At 45.1% G+C, this 15040-nt stretch overlaps 1 protein-coding gene and 1 non-coding gene across 2 annotated transcripts; both read left to right on the top strand.

The window, feature by feature from the left end:
* The first annotated feature begins 7831 nt into the window (after positions 1-7831).
* On the top strand, positions 7832-12626 carry dkc1 (dyskeratosis congenita 1, dyskerin). Its single transcript, XM_085441872.1, has 15 exons — positions 7832-7913; positions 8808-8863; positions 8946-9032; positions 9385-9476; positions 9552-9736; positions 9969-10033; positions 10211-10337; positions 10420-10550; positions 10760-10903; positions 11086-11206; positions 11390-11508; positions 11581-11684; positions 12002-12044; positions 12118-12267; positions 12392-12626. The coding sequence occupies exons 1-15, from the start codon at positions 7898-7900 to the stop codon at positions 12452-12454; spliced, it is 1503 nt and encodes a 500-aa protein (XP_085297998.1). The 5' UTR covers positions 7832-7897; the 3' UTR covers positions 12455-12626.
* On the top strand, positions 11248-11324 carry LOC146685677 (small nucleolar RNA SNORD83). The gene has a single exon (XR_014917007.1). It is a non-coding gene; the product is annotated as a small nucleolar RNA SNORD83 (small nucleolar RNA).
* Positions 12627-15040: the final 2414 nt, after the last annotated feature.

Genomic DNA, 15040 nt, shown 5'->3' with positions numbered 1-15040 from the left:
GACTTTGGTTTTGCACAACACTGGTCACTATATTCTTCATTTCCGGTTAATAGTTGTACAGCTGCTGTTATTGTGTATATATTTATTTATATTTAGATTTCTTCATACATTCTTATATAGTTCTATATTGTGTATTGTGTATTTTGTTGTACAGTTATTTTATTTTCAACTTTAATTTATATATTTATCTTTATCTTATTCTTCCCAGTTAAATTTACCCTTCATTCTAATTTGTGTTGTACAGTTATTTCATTTTTAACCTTAATTTATATTTTATTCCTTCCTAGTTAAATTTACCCTTTTTAATTTTCATATTTATTTCCTATCTTATTCATAGCCTTTTCCTTTTTTGTTTTCTTTAGGTCACGAGCAGTTGTCCAAGCATTTCACTACATATCGTACTGTGTATGACTGTGTACGTGACAAATAAAATTTGAATTTGAATTTTTAATACGGCCTCACTCTAACAGCTAGCAGCTCAGTGACGGGTCTGTCCCTTCTCCTTCGGTTTGCTGACGCAGGATCTGCGACTCTTCCTCCTCAGCTCACGGGGAACATCAGACCACTCACTGACATGCAGCACCACAGAGCTACGGAGACCGAACGGCACATCCCTGGTGTAAGTAACAGGAGCGTGGCTGCTCACAGTCTCCAAGCACAAGAACTATTAAAAAAAACCTACGTTGTCCACAAAAAGATCTGCTCCTTGTGTGTGAACGCAAACCGGAAGAAACAGAAACACACAGAACGTCAATGCCACTTGTTCCAAGTTTTCGAGTTTCATGTAGTGTTTAGTCTTCCCGGGCGATCGTGGCTCAAAAGTTGGGAGTTTGTCCTGTAATGGTAAATGGCCTGCATTTGTATAGCGCTTTTCTAGTCCCTAAGGACCCCAAAGCGCTTTACACTACATTCAGTCATTCACACACACATTCACACACTGGTGATAGCAAGCTACATTGTAGCCACAGCTGCCCTGGGGCGCACTGACAGAGGCGAGGCTGCCGGACACTGGCGCCACCGGGCCCTCTGACCACCACCAGTAGGCAAACATGGGGTTAGTATCTTGCCCAAGGATATTTGGCATCCAGGAGGCAGCCTGGGATCGAACCACCGATCTTCTGATTAGTGGCTGACCTGCCCTGCCACCTGAGCTACAGCCACCCCGGAAGGTTGCCGGTTCGAGCCCCGGCTTGGACAGTCTTGGTCGTTGTGTCCTTGGGCAAGACACTTCACCCGTTGCCTACTGGTGGTGGTCAGAGGGCCCGGCGGCGCCAGTGTCCGGCAGCCTCGGCTCTGTCAGTGCGCCCCAGGGTGGCTGTAGTGACTGCCATCACCAGTGTGTGAATGTGTGTGTGAATGGGTGGATGACTGGATATGTAAAGTGCTTTGGGGTCCTTAGGGACTAGTAAAGCGCTATACAAATACAGGCCATTTACAGTTTACCATTCCCAGTTTAGGTTTTGTTAGCTCTGTGTAGTCGCTCTTTGCTTTTGTTTATTCTTCAGTTCCACCATAATAAAGGTGTCTGCATTTGGGTCTTCATTTTCATCTCCACATGATCTGCCTTTGTAAATCGTGACAGTCATAAAAACTGAGTACTGAGTAGGAGCTGCTCCCTCAAATCCGAGGACTTCATCCTCCATTGGAAAAGGGTGGAGCGCTCAGTCCAGGTCATGGACAAGTTGCTGCCTAAAGTGGAGGAGTTTAAGTACCTCAGGGTCTTGTTCACGAGTGAGGGGAAGGAAGAGCAAGAGATAAAGAGTGACTCTTGATTTACCTGTCATTCTACGTCCCTACCCTCACCTATAGTCTAGGTCAGGGGTCTGCAACCTTTAACACCCAAAGAGCCATTTGGACCCGGTTTCCACGCAAAAGACAACACTGGGAGCCGCAAATACTTTTTTAAATCTAAAATGAAGATAACACTGTATACGTTGCTTTTTTTACCTTTATGCTTTGTGTGAACAACTAAAGTAAGTAAAGTTTATTTATTAAGCGCTTTTCACAGACAGGCAGTCACAGAGCGCTGTACACAAATATTAAAATAAACAATAGACATTATACACAATGTAAAAGATCAAATGTAAATAATGTAAAGATTATAAAATGCGTAGATCAACAAAAGGCTTGTTTGAACAGAAAAGTTTTGAACTGCTTTTTAAAAGAATCCACAGAGCAACTAAGGTGTGTTGTTTATGAACTCCATGAAGTGCTACAGAGAAAAGTACATTTATGTAATTAACACATTTTGAACTCTTAAAGAAATATAACAAAAGGAAAGACGCTGAACTAAAATGATCCAGCAAACAAAAACTGTTGTGAGCCTCCACCCTTGTATCGCCTTTGGGCTTTTGGAGCCTTGACCTGACTTTTAAAAAGTAATTGGAAAAAAGCACTATGCTGCTAAAAATGAAAAATAGATATTTACAAAATTCTGCCTAAATATGTATATTACCTGGTTAATGTGTGTGGCGGGGCGTCGTCTGCAGTGCCGCTGCATGGGAAGCGGACGCACCTGAGCGGCACCCGCAATCACGCCTCGCCGCCTTAAAGTCTGTGCTCTCTCTGCTGTTGAAGAGCTACAGCCGGCTGTATGCGTACAGCAACCGCGTGTGAAAAGTGGTCAATAAAGAGATGCTGAAAAACGTGTTCATGCAAACATCGTCGGGTCTGCCGTCGTATGTTTACAATGGGACTTCTGCCCCTGAACCTCTGCGCACAGCGTCTGCAGATCGGGGCTTTCATCTTTACGTAGGACTGTCGTGTGAGGCGTAAGTGGTGTTTGTTTTTAACATAGTTCACGGTGGAGAACAGCTGCCGACATAATGTGGATCCGAAGATCCATAACTGGCCTACCTGGGGTTGAAAGTCTCGATAAATGCACGGCGTTTCGGCGGGTACACCGGCTTCCACGAGTGTGACGCTTATTTTGAGCAATGAAAAAATAAAGATATAATTTTATTTTTATATTTCAATATAACAATTATCTTCCAATTTAGAACTACAAGTTAAAAAAAGAACTAAACACAAATAAAATACACTTCAGCAAAATACTTCTAATTTATTTTCCCAAACCACCCGGAGCTGCAAAATAAAGACTAAAGAGCCGCATGCGGCTCGCCGACCCCTGGTCTAGGTAGTGCCCAAAAGAATGAGTTTACGGATACAAGCAGCAGAAATCAGCTTTCTCTGAAGGGTGGCTGGCCTCTTCTGTGGAGATAGGTTGGGCCGCTATTCCTCTGGATCGAAAGTGGCCAGTTGAGAAGGTTGGTTGCACCTGGGTGCCTCCTGGGAGGTGTTTCGAAATGAGGCCCCAGGGCAGATCCAGGATATGCTAGAGAGATGAAATCTCTCAGCTGGCCTGGGAACACCGCACTGACACATACAGCCAATCGGATCCTATCCACATATGAATTACTTTTATAATACATATAACATGGCAATGGGCCCAAACTCCAGATTTACACAGTCAAGGACTCTCTTCCATAAAGGCAGTACCATTAACTTAGCTATGAACTTAGCAATGATGTTAAACTGCAGCAGCTCAGCTGTAAAAATGGGAATATCTGATCTTACACCCAACACTGTGCATCACACACACATTACGGCACGTGTGTTTTCAGCATGTCAGAGGTAAACGGCTCACTATCAGAGCTCCAGGTAACAGGCTCTGAGACGAGTTCCTGGGAGAGGAGGCAGCTTTTGGGGGCAGACGGGCTCCACCTCAACACCTGGGGACGCCGTTTGCTGTCCGCCAATTTGGCATTTGGCGTACAGCACTCCCGCACACGGCCCTGTCATTACCCCAAACCGACATTACCTGCTGATCTGTCCGCCACTGACTGATGTCCCTCTGGTCCCAGCTCCTATATTTGTTCCACTTTTAACAGTAATACACAAAACTCTGGACTCGGACCTCTCTCCCACAGTCAACACAATACCCGTCATAATCACAAACAGAGAGCAACAGAATCATCATAAATCCAGTAACTCCAAAAACATTAATAACCTCCGGCCTCTTCAAAGATGTCAACATCCATTGAACTCTACTGTCAAAAATCCACCAGTCTCAGTCAGTATGGCACTTTTAAATGTCCGCTCTCTGTTGAACAAGTCTTTTATTATTAATGATTTAAGTTTAGATAATAAACTTGATTGTTTATTTTTAACTGAAACGGCTGGGCTCGGATGCACTAGTTGTTCTCACTGAGGCCTCCCCACCAAATTTTAATTTCTCTTTTTCTATTAGAAGTGGTGAGAGAGGTGGTGGGACTGCATCTTTAGCCAACAACACACTCACCTCCAAACACATTTTATTTGATCATTTTACCACTTTTGAATTCCATGCTATTGTTTTTAGCAGCCCTCCAGTTTTATCTGTCACAGTTTACAGACCACCTAAAGACAGCGCTGCTTTTATCAAGGAATTCTCTGAATTTTTAACAAACATACACTCAAAATATAACATGATAATTCTAACCGGTGATTTTAACCTGCACATAGATAATCCTTCTGACCCTGCATCAAAAGAATTCTAAAACATTCTTCACTGTTTGGATTTTACCCAGCACGTCACGCAGCAACAACAGAGGAGCAACACGTCACGCAGCAACACACTCTGGACCTGGTCATCACCCATGGGCTGTCCACCAGCGTGTCCTCTGTTGTTGACTTGGCTGTCTCTGACCACTACTGTGTGTTTTTTAACATCACCGGTTTTATTCAGCGGGAGACCTCAGTGCGAACTGTGAGGAGGCGCTATCTAACCTCTGAAGTGGCTGCAAGTTTAAGTTTCAAGAAATTCATACTTCACCAAAATAATCAGTGATAACAAAAATAATCCCAAGGTCCTCTTTTCCACCATAGATCAATTATTTAACCCTGATTTTAACAGCTCCCAAAGAACCCCCACAGACTCGCTCTGTGAGCAGTTTGCAGACCACTTCAGGGGAAAAGTCAGCACCATCAGATCTGATATTTTATCTTCTCACGATATGATTGTAAACACATCTGAGGGCTCGATTGTACCTGAGGAGACACTGGACAGCTTTGTCCTGGTTAATGCTGAGAACCTTCAGAAAGTTTTCTCCACAGTGAGACCCACCACATGTCTTTTAGATCCAATCCCTTCTTCACTCTTTAAAACACTTTACTTTTTTTAAAAAACTATATTTTTTGAGGTTGAGCTTTTATACATGATGAATTGCTCTCTTCAGTTGGGTGTCTTCCCTGCTGCCTTTAAAACGGCGGTGGTGAGGCCCCTTCTGAAGAAGAGCAATTTGGATTGTAATGATTTTAATACAGACCTGTATCCAACTTACCATTTTTAAGTAAAATCTTAGAATAACGTGTTTTGACTCAGATTAATGACTTTTTGAATGATAGACAGATCCTGGAGATATTCCAGTCTGGATTTAGGGTGAACCACAGCACAGAGACGGCTCTCCTAAAGGTTTTAAATGATCTTAGATGTAACTGGGACTCCCAAAAGCTCTCAGTCCTGGTGCTACTGGATCTAAGCGCAGCCTTTGATACAGTAGACCACGCTATTCTTTTAAACAGACTGAAACACATGGTGGGCCTCTCTGGTGCTGTACACAACTGGTTCACTTCCTGTCTCTCAGACAGAACTTTTATAGTGAGTATGGATACATGCTCCTCTAAGATCCATAAAATGACATGTGGTGTGCCTCAAGAGTCGGTTCTAGGCCCTGTACTTTTTAATTTGTATATGCTCCCTCTCGGCAGTGTCATCAGGAGGCATGGAGTGAACTTCCACAGTTACGCTGATGACACGCAGCTGTACATCTCCGTGTCTCCTGATGACACCAGACCAATGGATGCCCTTTTTAACTGTATCTTAGATATACGATCTTGGATGGCAGAAAACTTTTTACAGCTTAACCAGGACAAAACTGAAGTTTTAATCATCGGTCCTGAGGCTCAGAGAGAGAAACTCTTGTCTAAATTACAGGCATTTTCACTATGTCCTTCGCTACAAGTGAAAAACCTGGGTGTTATTTTTGACTCTGAGCTTGGTTTTATCCCACATATTAAGCATGTAACCAAAATTGGATTTTTTCATTTTAAAAATATAGCCAGAGTCCGCCCTATTCTCTCTCGGGCCAACACGGAGATGCTGATGCATGCTTTTATTACCAGTCGCATTGATTACTGCCCTGCTCTCTGGTCTCCCCAAAAATAATATTTCACCTTTACAACTTTTACAAAACTCTGCAGCTCGTGTGCTGACGAAGACCAGAGGGCGGGCCCACATTACACCGGTTTTAGAATCGCTGCACTGGCTCCCCGTGTGTTTCAGGATCGATTTTAAAGTTCTTTTACTGGTTTTTAAATGTCTTAATGGTCTTGGGCCTTCTTATCTCTCAGATCTGCTTTTACCATATGAACCCTCGCGGACCCTGAGGTCCTCTGGTACTGGCCTTTTGATTGTTCCCAAAGTCAGGACACATACTCACGGAGAGGCAGCTTTTCAGTGGTATGGTCCTCGTCTGTGGAACAGCCTGCCGGAGGAGCTCAGGGCCGCAGAGAACGTACATGTTTTTAAGAACAGGCTCAAGACCACCTTTTTAATTTAGCTTTCACCTAACGTTTATTTATTTTATGCTTATTTATTCTATCCTGTTATTCTATTTATTAATTTAGGCTTTACCTAATATTTATTGATTTTATTCTTATTCATTTTTTATCTTCTTACTCTATTTATATTTATATTGAACCCCATTCTTATTTATTTTATCTTTTTATTCTGTATATACTCTTATTGGGTCATAGCTCCAGTGTTTCCTCGGAGGGCGCTCTCTGCACCGGGGCTGTGATCGACCGTGGCTGCTGGGGCTCTGGGGGTCCTCTCAGCCTGGCTGGGGGGGCTTCTTTGTCTCCCTCCTGCTGTGTGCCCGGCCTGGAGGCTGCGGTCTGTGACCGGCTCCCGGTGCAGATGGCTCCCTGTGATACTGTTTCCTCACCTGGCTCATGTGTGCCCAGCCCAAGTTTACTCTTTAAGTGTGCGTGTGTGTGTGTGCGTGGGGGGGGGGGGGGGGGGGGGGGGTGTATGTATCCATGATCATTTATGTTAATGAGAGTGTGGGGAGTGAGTTGGAGGGCACGGTAGGGTGGGCTGCTTTTAACCATGTAATTCATTTTGTGCTACATTGCTGTATGAAAAGTGCTTTATAAATAAAGATTGATTGATTGATTGATTGATTGATTGATTGATTGATTGATTGATTACCTGCTCTTCTTCCTCTGCTCTTCTTTTTGGCCCTAAACACAGATGAAGTCACCTGGACACCAAAGGTCAGGAAGAACAAATGTAATCCTTCTCTTCTCCTTTTGTTTATATGTAGAAAAAGGAAAAACTTAATAAAAAGTAGATCAAAAACGGAAGAAAACTCTGATCCACATATGAACATTACCTGATGCTGCTGAAGTGATGCAGTGCACCGACAGCGTGTTCGTGTCGTCAGGTGAACGATCCACGCTCTGTACATTTATATTTTAAAAAGTTGATTCAGGATTTAATGAATCGGTATTGCGTTATTCAAACTAAATTCAATTTGAATCGGGAAATCGATTTTTTAAACCCACCCCTAGTTTGGTCACACAGGAGGAGCCTCACTCACATGTCCACTTTCCCATCAGGACATGTAGTAACACTGAGGAGGAGTCACAGTGGGAGTCACTCAGTCTGAACTTTGACCTTCAGGTCGCTCCTGTTTCTGAAATCTGGAAGAAGCGAGGAATGAAAGACACGTTTGGTGATCTCCACACCACGAGGTGGCGGTAAACCCCTCCGCTTCTGCCAACACCAAAGAAGAAGGAGGAGCAGGGGGAGAAGAGGAGGAAGGGGTCGCGGTGCGCGCTCAGTCGACGGAAGATGGCGGACACAGAAGGTGAGCACGAGGCTCGTCTCTTCCAAACTTTCAGCTTTTAGTTTTAATCAGAATCAAATTCACGTAAGAGACTGGACAGAACCAGAACCTCCGCGCCTGCGCACATCCGCTCGCTACGCGCAGCCTCTTCGACTGAGCAGAACTGCGTTTAAAAAGCAGAAAACACGTTTTCCAGAAAAAAACGCCTTTTGATCGTGAATGTTCTGAGTCTGTTTGTTGGGTTTAAGGTTAGGATGATCTGGGGACCGGTTCGAGCTCAGGTACACGTGACAGTGTGTGTCTGCGTGTGTGCAAGCCGCGTGTGTGCAAGCCGCGTGTGTGCAGCACGTGTGCAACCGCAAACTGACTTTAACTGTTCAGGTGGATCGTGTGTTGGTAGGATCTGATCAGTGAGCTGGATCGGATCAATCCGCGGATTTTAATCGATCTGCAGGTTTGGTTGAGCTGCTGGGAGGTCTCGGTGCCGACTGAGCTGGGTTTGAATCACTTTCAGTCAGTCTCTGCTGGGATCGATCACTAATTGATTATTACGATCGGGTCCAGTTCACTGCATCGATCTGCGGCCGCGTTAAACATCTTGATTATTAATCGCCTGATTACTGATAAGTTGAGCAATTGAGCAAGGCCTGTTAGCTCTGTGTATTAGCCACTTCATGCTAACAACCACGTGTGGCAGGGAGGCCACGTGGTTGTGCAGCTGCGCACGAGGGAGAGAAGAATGAGCCGATTTAACCTGTGAAATAATTACAGTTCGTGTCGTCACCATTTTGGCACCAGATTTTTTTTTTCCCACCTTTTGTGTTAGATCATCTTAAAGCAGGTCAAAGACAGAAGTCTGCCTGCAGACTGAGCATGCTCATTGTCACCCTGATGTCAGGTTTGTTGGTTTTTCAGCAACGTCAGTGAAGAAGAAGAAGAAAGTGAAGAGAGTCAGTGAAGAAGATCTTGGGGTGAGTCAGAAGGTCAGAGGTCGCCATTTCAGCGCCTGGCACTGTGAAGTGTGTGAACAAACTTCTTGTTTTTGTTGTTCAGGAAGTCCAGCAGAGCGGGGACTTCTTCATCCGCCCAGAGTCCAAAGTCGCCTCATTGGACACGTCGCAATGGCCACTGCTGCTAAAGGTAGGTCACCTGAGTCTGCCTGTTATTGTCACCATACTACTTCCTGTCAAGTGATGGTCATGTGATGTGATGAGCCTGTTTATCCATTCGCTGAGTGCTGCCTTTGAGTCGCAGTCGGTGCTTCTGCTCCTGTTCTGGGGGCGGAGCCTCTCGGTTGGGGTCCTGGCAGCGTCCCGGCGTTCTGCCGGACGACAGACAGAACCTCGCCAAGAGAACGGTGCAACTCGACCGCTGCCAAGACGACTTCCTGTTCTGATCATATGACACTGCAACCCATATCCAAGAGCCTGACAGTGTGCTGTGTTGCTCTTCAAACAGGAAGTGACGTTCTGTGTGTGTTTTTTATCTGCAGAACTTTGATAAGCTGAATATCCGGACGGCGCACTACACGCCGTTACCGAGCGGCAGCAACCCACTGAAGAGGAACATCCACGACTATGTCAGGTACCGCCCCGCCGACACACCTCACCAATACGCCATCCCAGCGCCCCTCTGATTCTACTTGCTGTTTCCTGTCAGGTCAGGCTTCATTAACCTTGACAAACCAGCAAACCCATCATCCCACGAGGTCGTGGCGTGGATCCGGCGGATCCTTCGAGTCGAGAAGACGGGTCACAGCGGCACGCTTGACCCGAAGGTCACGGGCTGCCTGATCGTCTGCATCGACCGAGCCACCCGGTTGGTCAAGTCCCAACAAAGTGCAGGTAATGATTACCACTTCCTGTTCCTGTTGGAGGTGATCATTGTGATGCCACACAGAAGATTGGTTCACGTGTGGCAGGTCACACCTTTGCAGCGATCAATTGCTGTGACCAGTTTATGATCAGCTGACAGGAAGTGGTTCACCTCTGTAGTCCGGCTCGCCGTCTTTGCCCCTCGCCAAGGCGTGGGCCCAGTAAACTGCTGCCGCCTCACTGCTCTCTGTGTTTATTGCAGGTAAAGAGTACGTGGGAATAGTTCGGCTGCACAACGCCATCGAGAGCGAGCACGTTCTGGCCCGGGTAAGACTTCCTGCCGCCAAGCGCTCGCTCATCGATCTGCTCGAGTATTGATTGGCGTGCTTATCGATCATAAGAAAGCTCCTTTTTGATTAAAAACATCCTAATACAGTTTTCCTGAAGCTCTTATTGGCTGGCTGCCAGTCATGTGACCTCCACTGACTGGGATTATATCTGCAGGGGCTGGAGACGCTGACGGGCGCTCTGTTCCAGCGGCCGCCACTGATCGCCGCCGTCAAACGTCAGCTGAGAGTTCGAACGATTTACGAGAGCAAACTCATTGAGTACGACCCCGAGAGGAGGCTTGGTGAGCGAGACGATCATTTGGCGTTTAATCGCTTCACCTGTGTGGGGGCGCAGTGATGTCACAGGTCACGTCTTTCCTGCAGGTATATTCTGGGTGAGCTGTGAGGCGGGGACATACATTCGCACGCTGTGCGTCCACCTGGGGCTGATGCTCGGCGTTGGAGGCCAGATGCAGGAACTGAGGAGGGTCCGGTCAGGGGTCCTGGGAGAGAAGGTGAGCGTCACTTCCTGTGTGATGTCACTGTGGTTTCAAAGTGTTGAGTCCAGGCCCGCTGCTCGGTGCAGGTCTGTCAATTGAACTTTGACACAGAGACGGCGATGGAGAGGTGGTGGACATGGCGTGTCCAAACCCCGAACCCGAGTATCGCCGACATGACATCGCAGCACTTAATGATGACATCACTCACCGGATCTCTGTTTCAGGACAATTTGGTGACGATGCACGACGTGCTGGACGCTCAGTGGCAGTTCGACCACAACAAAGACGAGTCGTACCTGCGCCGAGTCATCTTCCCGCTTGAGAAGCTGCTTGTGTCACACAAACGACTCGTGATGAAGGACAGCGCCGTGAGTCTTCCTTGCCATCCTCCCAGTTTAGAAAACAACTGTGAATGTTAAAGTGGAGGTCACCTGTTTGGTGAAAGTCAGGCAGATGCTCGCCGTATTTCACCTGTTTGTCAGCGAGATTAACAGTCATTGATGAGCTGCTGAATTTTACCTGCACAGGTGACACTGAAAACTGTCTGCAGGTGAACGCCATCTGTTACGGAGCCAAGATCATGCTGCCAGGTGTGCTCAGGTATGAAGACGGCATCGAGGTGAACCAGGATATCGTTGTCATAACAACAAAGGGCGAGGCCATCTGCACAGGTGAGTTAGTGTGTGATGCCGTCACGTCCTGGTCAGGTGAAGCCACGTGATGAGTTGAGTAGCTGCAGCAGCTTTCGGGCCGTGATGACTTGCTATCTATCACCCATAACTGATGGCTCCGCCTCTGCTCAATCGAGGTTATCAATTAGCGATGGGGTCATTGACCAGTTTGTTTTTGTGCAGCGGTGGCGCTGATGACCACAGCAGTGATATCCACATGTGACCATGGCGTGGTGGCAAAGATCAAGAGGGTGATCATGGAGAGGGACACGTATCCCCGCAAATGGGGCCTGGGACCAAAGGTGCGCCTGACAACACTGATCAGCTGTGAGCGAATAACCCGATCGAGTGTTTAACGAGTTTTTGTTAATCAGGCGAGTCATAAGAAGATGCTGATTCAGAAGGGACTGCTCGACAAACACGGCAAGCCCAATGGCAGCACGCCGACCGACTGGAAGGACCAGTACGTCGACTACAGGTACGTGCAGGGGTGGGGTCCAAGTGGAGGACAGGTGCACGTTTCTTATTCGGACACAGTAAGAACACCTGAAGATGATTCTGTAGCGTGAGGTAAAGTCGGGCAGGTGAAGCAGACAGTTATCCCTCGCCGAGCTGGCGTGCTCTCCGAGGGAGTCAGTCTGCGACAGCAATGTTCGGGTCTGGGCTCCTTCACTCAGCTTCCTGCTGATCTGTAGCTCGCCTGAGAACAGTCATGTGACAATGTCCACCCCAGCTGTCACTCTTCTGAGTTCAGCAGGAAGTGTTTAAGGTTTTGGTTTGTTTGTTTTTAAACAGTGTCTCCCAGGCGACCGGGGAGTCGGGCGATGCTTCAACAAAGGTAAACTCGAACAGTAATCACTCAAATCAGGTGTAGTCTGAGCTGATGCTGACCTTTGAGCTCTGATCTGCAGAGGAAGCGGGAGGTGACGGAGAGTGAAGGTGAAACGCCACCCAGCACACCGTCTGCAGAGGAGGCAAAGAAAGAGAAGAAAAAGAAGAAAAAGGAGAAGAGGCTGAAGCTGGCAGAGGCGGAGGCGGAGGACACGGGCCCAGAAGCACAGGTGAGTGCGTCTGTGACGTAACTGTGCAGCAGGAAAAAACTCTTAAACGACTGCACAGAGGCTTGTCTGCATTTTTCAACAGTGTGCGTGTGACTCGTGTTTTCATCATGGCTTCTTCCTGCAGGTTGTGGAGAGCGCAAAGAAAAAGAAGAAGAAGAAGAAACAAAAGGAAGGTGACACAGAGTAAGGAGTCTCAGGTGAACGGGTGGCGAGACCCGGCCCACGTCAACCCTGAGTGCAGATGGTTGTGGGAGTTCTGCATGCAAGCAGAACATAACGTTATTTTGTAAAAATATTTTTTTAAACTGTAAATACCTGTTTGTACTTTTAAGATTAAATGTTTTTTGTTCTGAAACTGAGCTTGAGCTTTTTGTTTGTTTGGTTTGTTTTTTGAAAATTTGACCTCGGACCAGAAATAAAAGCTTTATCATATACTTGTATATGTCATTATGTGACTTCAGGACACAGTTGAGAAAATTGTAGCTGGTCTGGTTGTAATCTCATTACATTTCCTCCTGAAATGCAACAACTATGGTAGAGGAGGGGGTGTGGCAGCAACTTTCCACTTTAGCTTATTAATCAAGACATGTTTAGATTCATTTGAAAGCCTGACTGAGCTTTTTCCACCCGAGCTCAGAAACCAGTCCTGTTATCATCCAACTGGCCCTTAGTCAGAGTTTAATTCCTCAGACCTTTTTAATCTGATTTAGTGTTAGTCCCAAATAAATAATTACAGTGCCTGACGGTCAGTGCTCCGTTAAGCTGAGCAGTCCTTTAATTAATAATGACTTTCTTCAAAAGTAAAATTTTTACCCTTAGAAAAAAAATATTTGAAGAGTTTCAGTCAGGTTTCAGAGCTCATCACAGCACAGAAACAGCTTTAGTGAAGGTTACAAATGATCTTCTTATGGCCTCTGACAGTGGACTCATCTCTGTGCTTGTCCTGCTAGACCTTAGTGCAGCATTCGATACTGTCGACTAGCAGTGGGTTTTGTTTATCGATTAAAATCTATTCTAGCTTGGATAATGTGATATCGATTCATTAAAATCCTGAATCTATTTTTAAATTTATTTTTCCTGAAACGCCAGAATCTCAGGTTAAATCTCACAGAATTTCAACAACCACCAAACATTTAAAACAGTAAATGAGAGCAGTAACACGCTTCTGCACAGAGACGTAAACACAAAGCGCCGACGGATCAGAATCGGTGAGATGTAGTCTTTCTCACCGACGACACGGTTGGGGCTGAAAGCTGACAGCTCGCTGATTCTGATGTTTTGGCGCTGGAATATAACAGGGGAAAATAACAGGGCTGGACTGGGACAAAATATCGGCATTTTGACTAGTGACCGGCCCACCATGGAATTATAGGAAAAGTCCTAAATCCTTTAAAGCCTTTATAATAAGCTTAAACCTACACCACCTTCCCTATTCTGGTATTCTGAACAGTAACACCTAATTTATAATTACATATACCTATAACTAAAAGGGTTGCCAACTCCCAGCAAAGAAAAAAAGTAGGGAACCACTCCCCCACCCTCTGCCTCAAGATGCTTAACTAACAAAACCGATTTAAATTTAATGCACGTATACAACAAATGTATGGAACGCCAGGACTGCCATAATGAATTAATTAAATACACCATTAAATAATTAATTAAATGTGGCAATAATTAATTAAAATTGGAATTAATTAATTAAATAAATAGTTATGACACATGTAATTAATTAATTATTGACACATTTAATTAATTATTTATGTATTTCACATTTTAATTAATTATTGACACATTTAATTAATTAATTATTGACACATTTAATTAATTATTTATGTATTTCACATTTTAATTAATTATTGACACATTTCATTAATTATTGACACATTTAATTAATTATTTAATGATATATTTATTTATTTCATTTTGGCAGTCCTGACGCCTGGCTCTCATCATGAAATAATTTTATCTGTCAGCCTCACCCATCAAACTCAGGGGGCGGGGTTAACGCTGATCGAGTCAAAACCATTGCTTTGGCCTGGTGGCCATTGTTTCTAGCACACAACAACCGGCATGTGGAAGCTAACAGAACTGAGCTTTGAAAAACCCTGTTTGTGTGTTACCAAATACCGTTTTAATATTTTTTTTAGCCGAGAATGTAGTGGTTTAATCTTCATGTGTCTGGTCGGTTTGTCAAGATACAGCCTCTTTGCAAAAGTGTTTCGATGATTTCGGAGATGTCTGCCCAGTCTCACGGCAAAGCGTGGGATAGACCCGCTCGCCTCGCAAGCAATCCCACCGACAAAGCGCAGGCCCCGGTACACAGCTGTAGTAACCCCCGCTGACTTCTTTTACTGAGGTTATATTTATCGATGTTTTATTTCCTGATGTTCTTATGTGTCCTACGTGTTTCAGTCGCCAATTCTGAATTATAACTAACATTAAAAACATGTTTAAGGAGGAGAGAGAGCAAATAAATCTGTTTAACATCTGATCTTTGGGTTTTTGTTCAGTAATCAGCGTGACCTGTGTATAAACACATAAAAGAGATAACGTTGGTGTTTCCGTCATGTAGTAACTGCTGGCTTTAACTGTACAAAGGTTGTTCGACACTATGAAACACATACAGACTTCATGATGTTCGGCTAATATTTTTATTGTGAATATTAATCATGCTGACCTCGCTCTGTACACCACGCAGCGAGGTCAGCATATCCACGATATCCTCAGCTCCATGAGTTAACACAAAGTTTCCCAGCTGACTATCTAACTGCCA

The sequence above is a fragment of the Copadichromis virginalis genome, linkage group LG19 (assembly GCF_057382275.1).
Source record: "Copadichromis virginalis isolate Kocher_CV1m ecotype Utaka linkage group LG19, C_Virginalis_male_GT1.1, whole genome shotgun sequence".
Classification (NCBI taxonomy): domain Eukaryota; kingdom Metazoa; phylum Chordata; class Actinopteri; order Cichliformes; family Cichlidae; genus Copadichromis; species Copadichromis virginalis.
The sequence above is the reverse complement of the archived record's forward strand: the minus strand, read 5'-3'. Positions and strand labels throughout refer to the sequence as shown.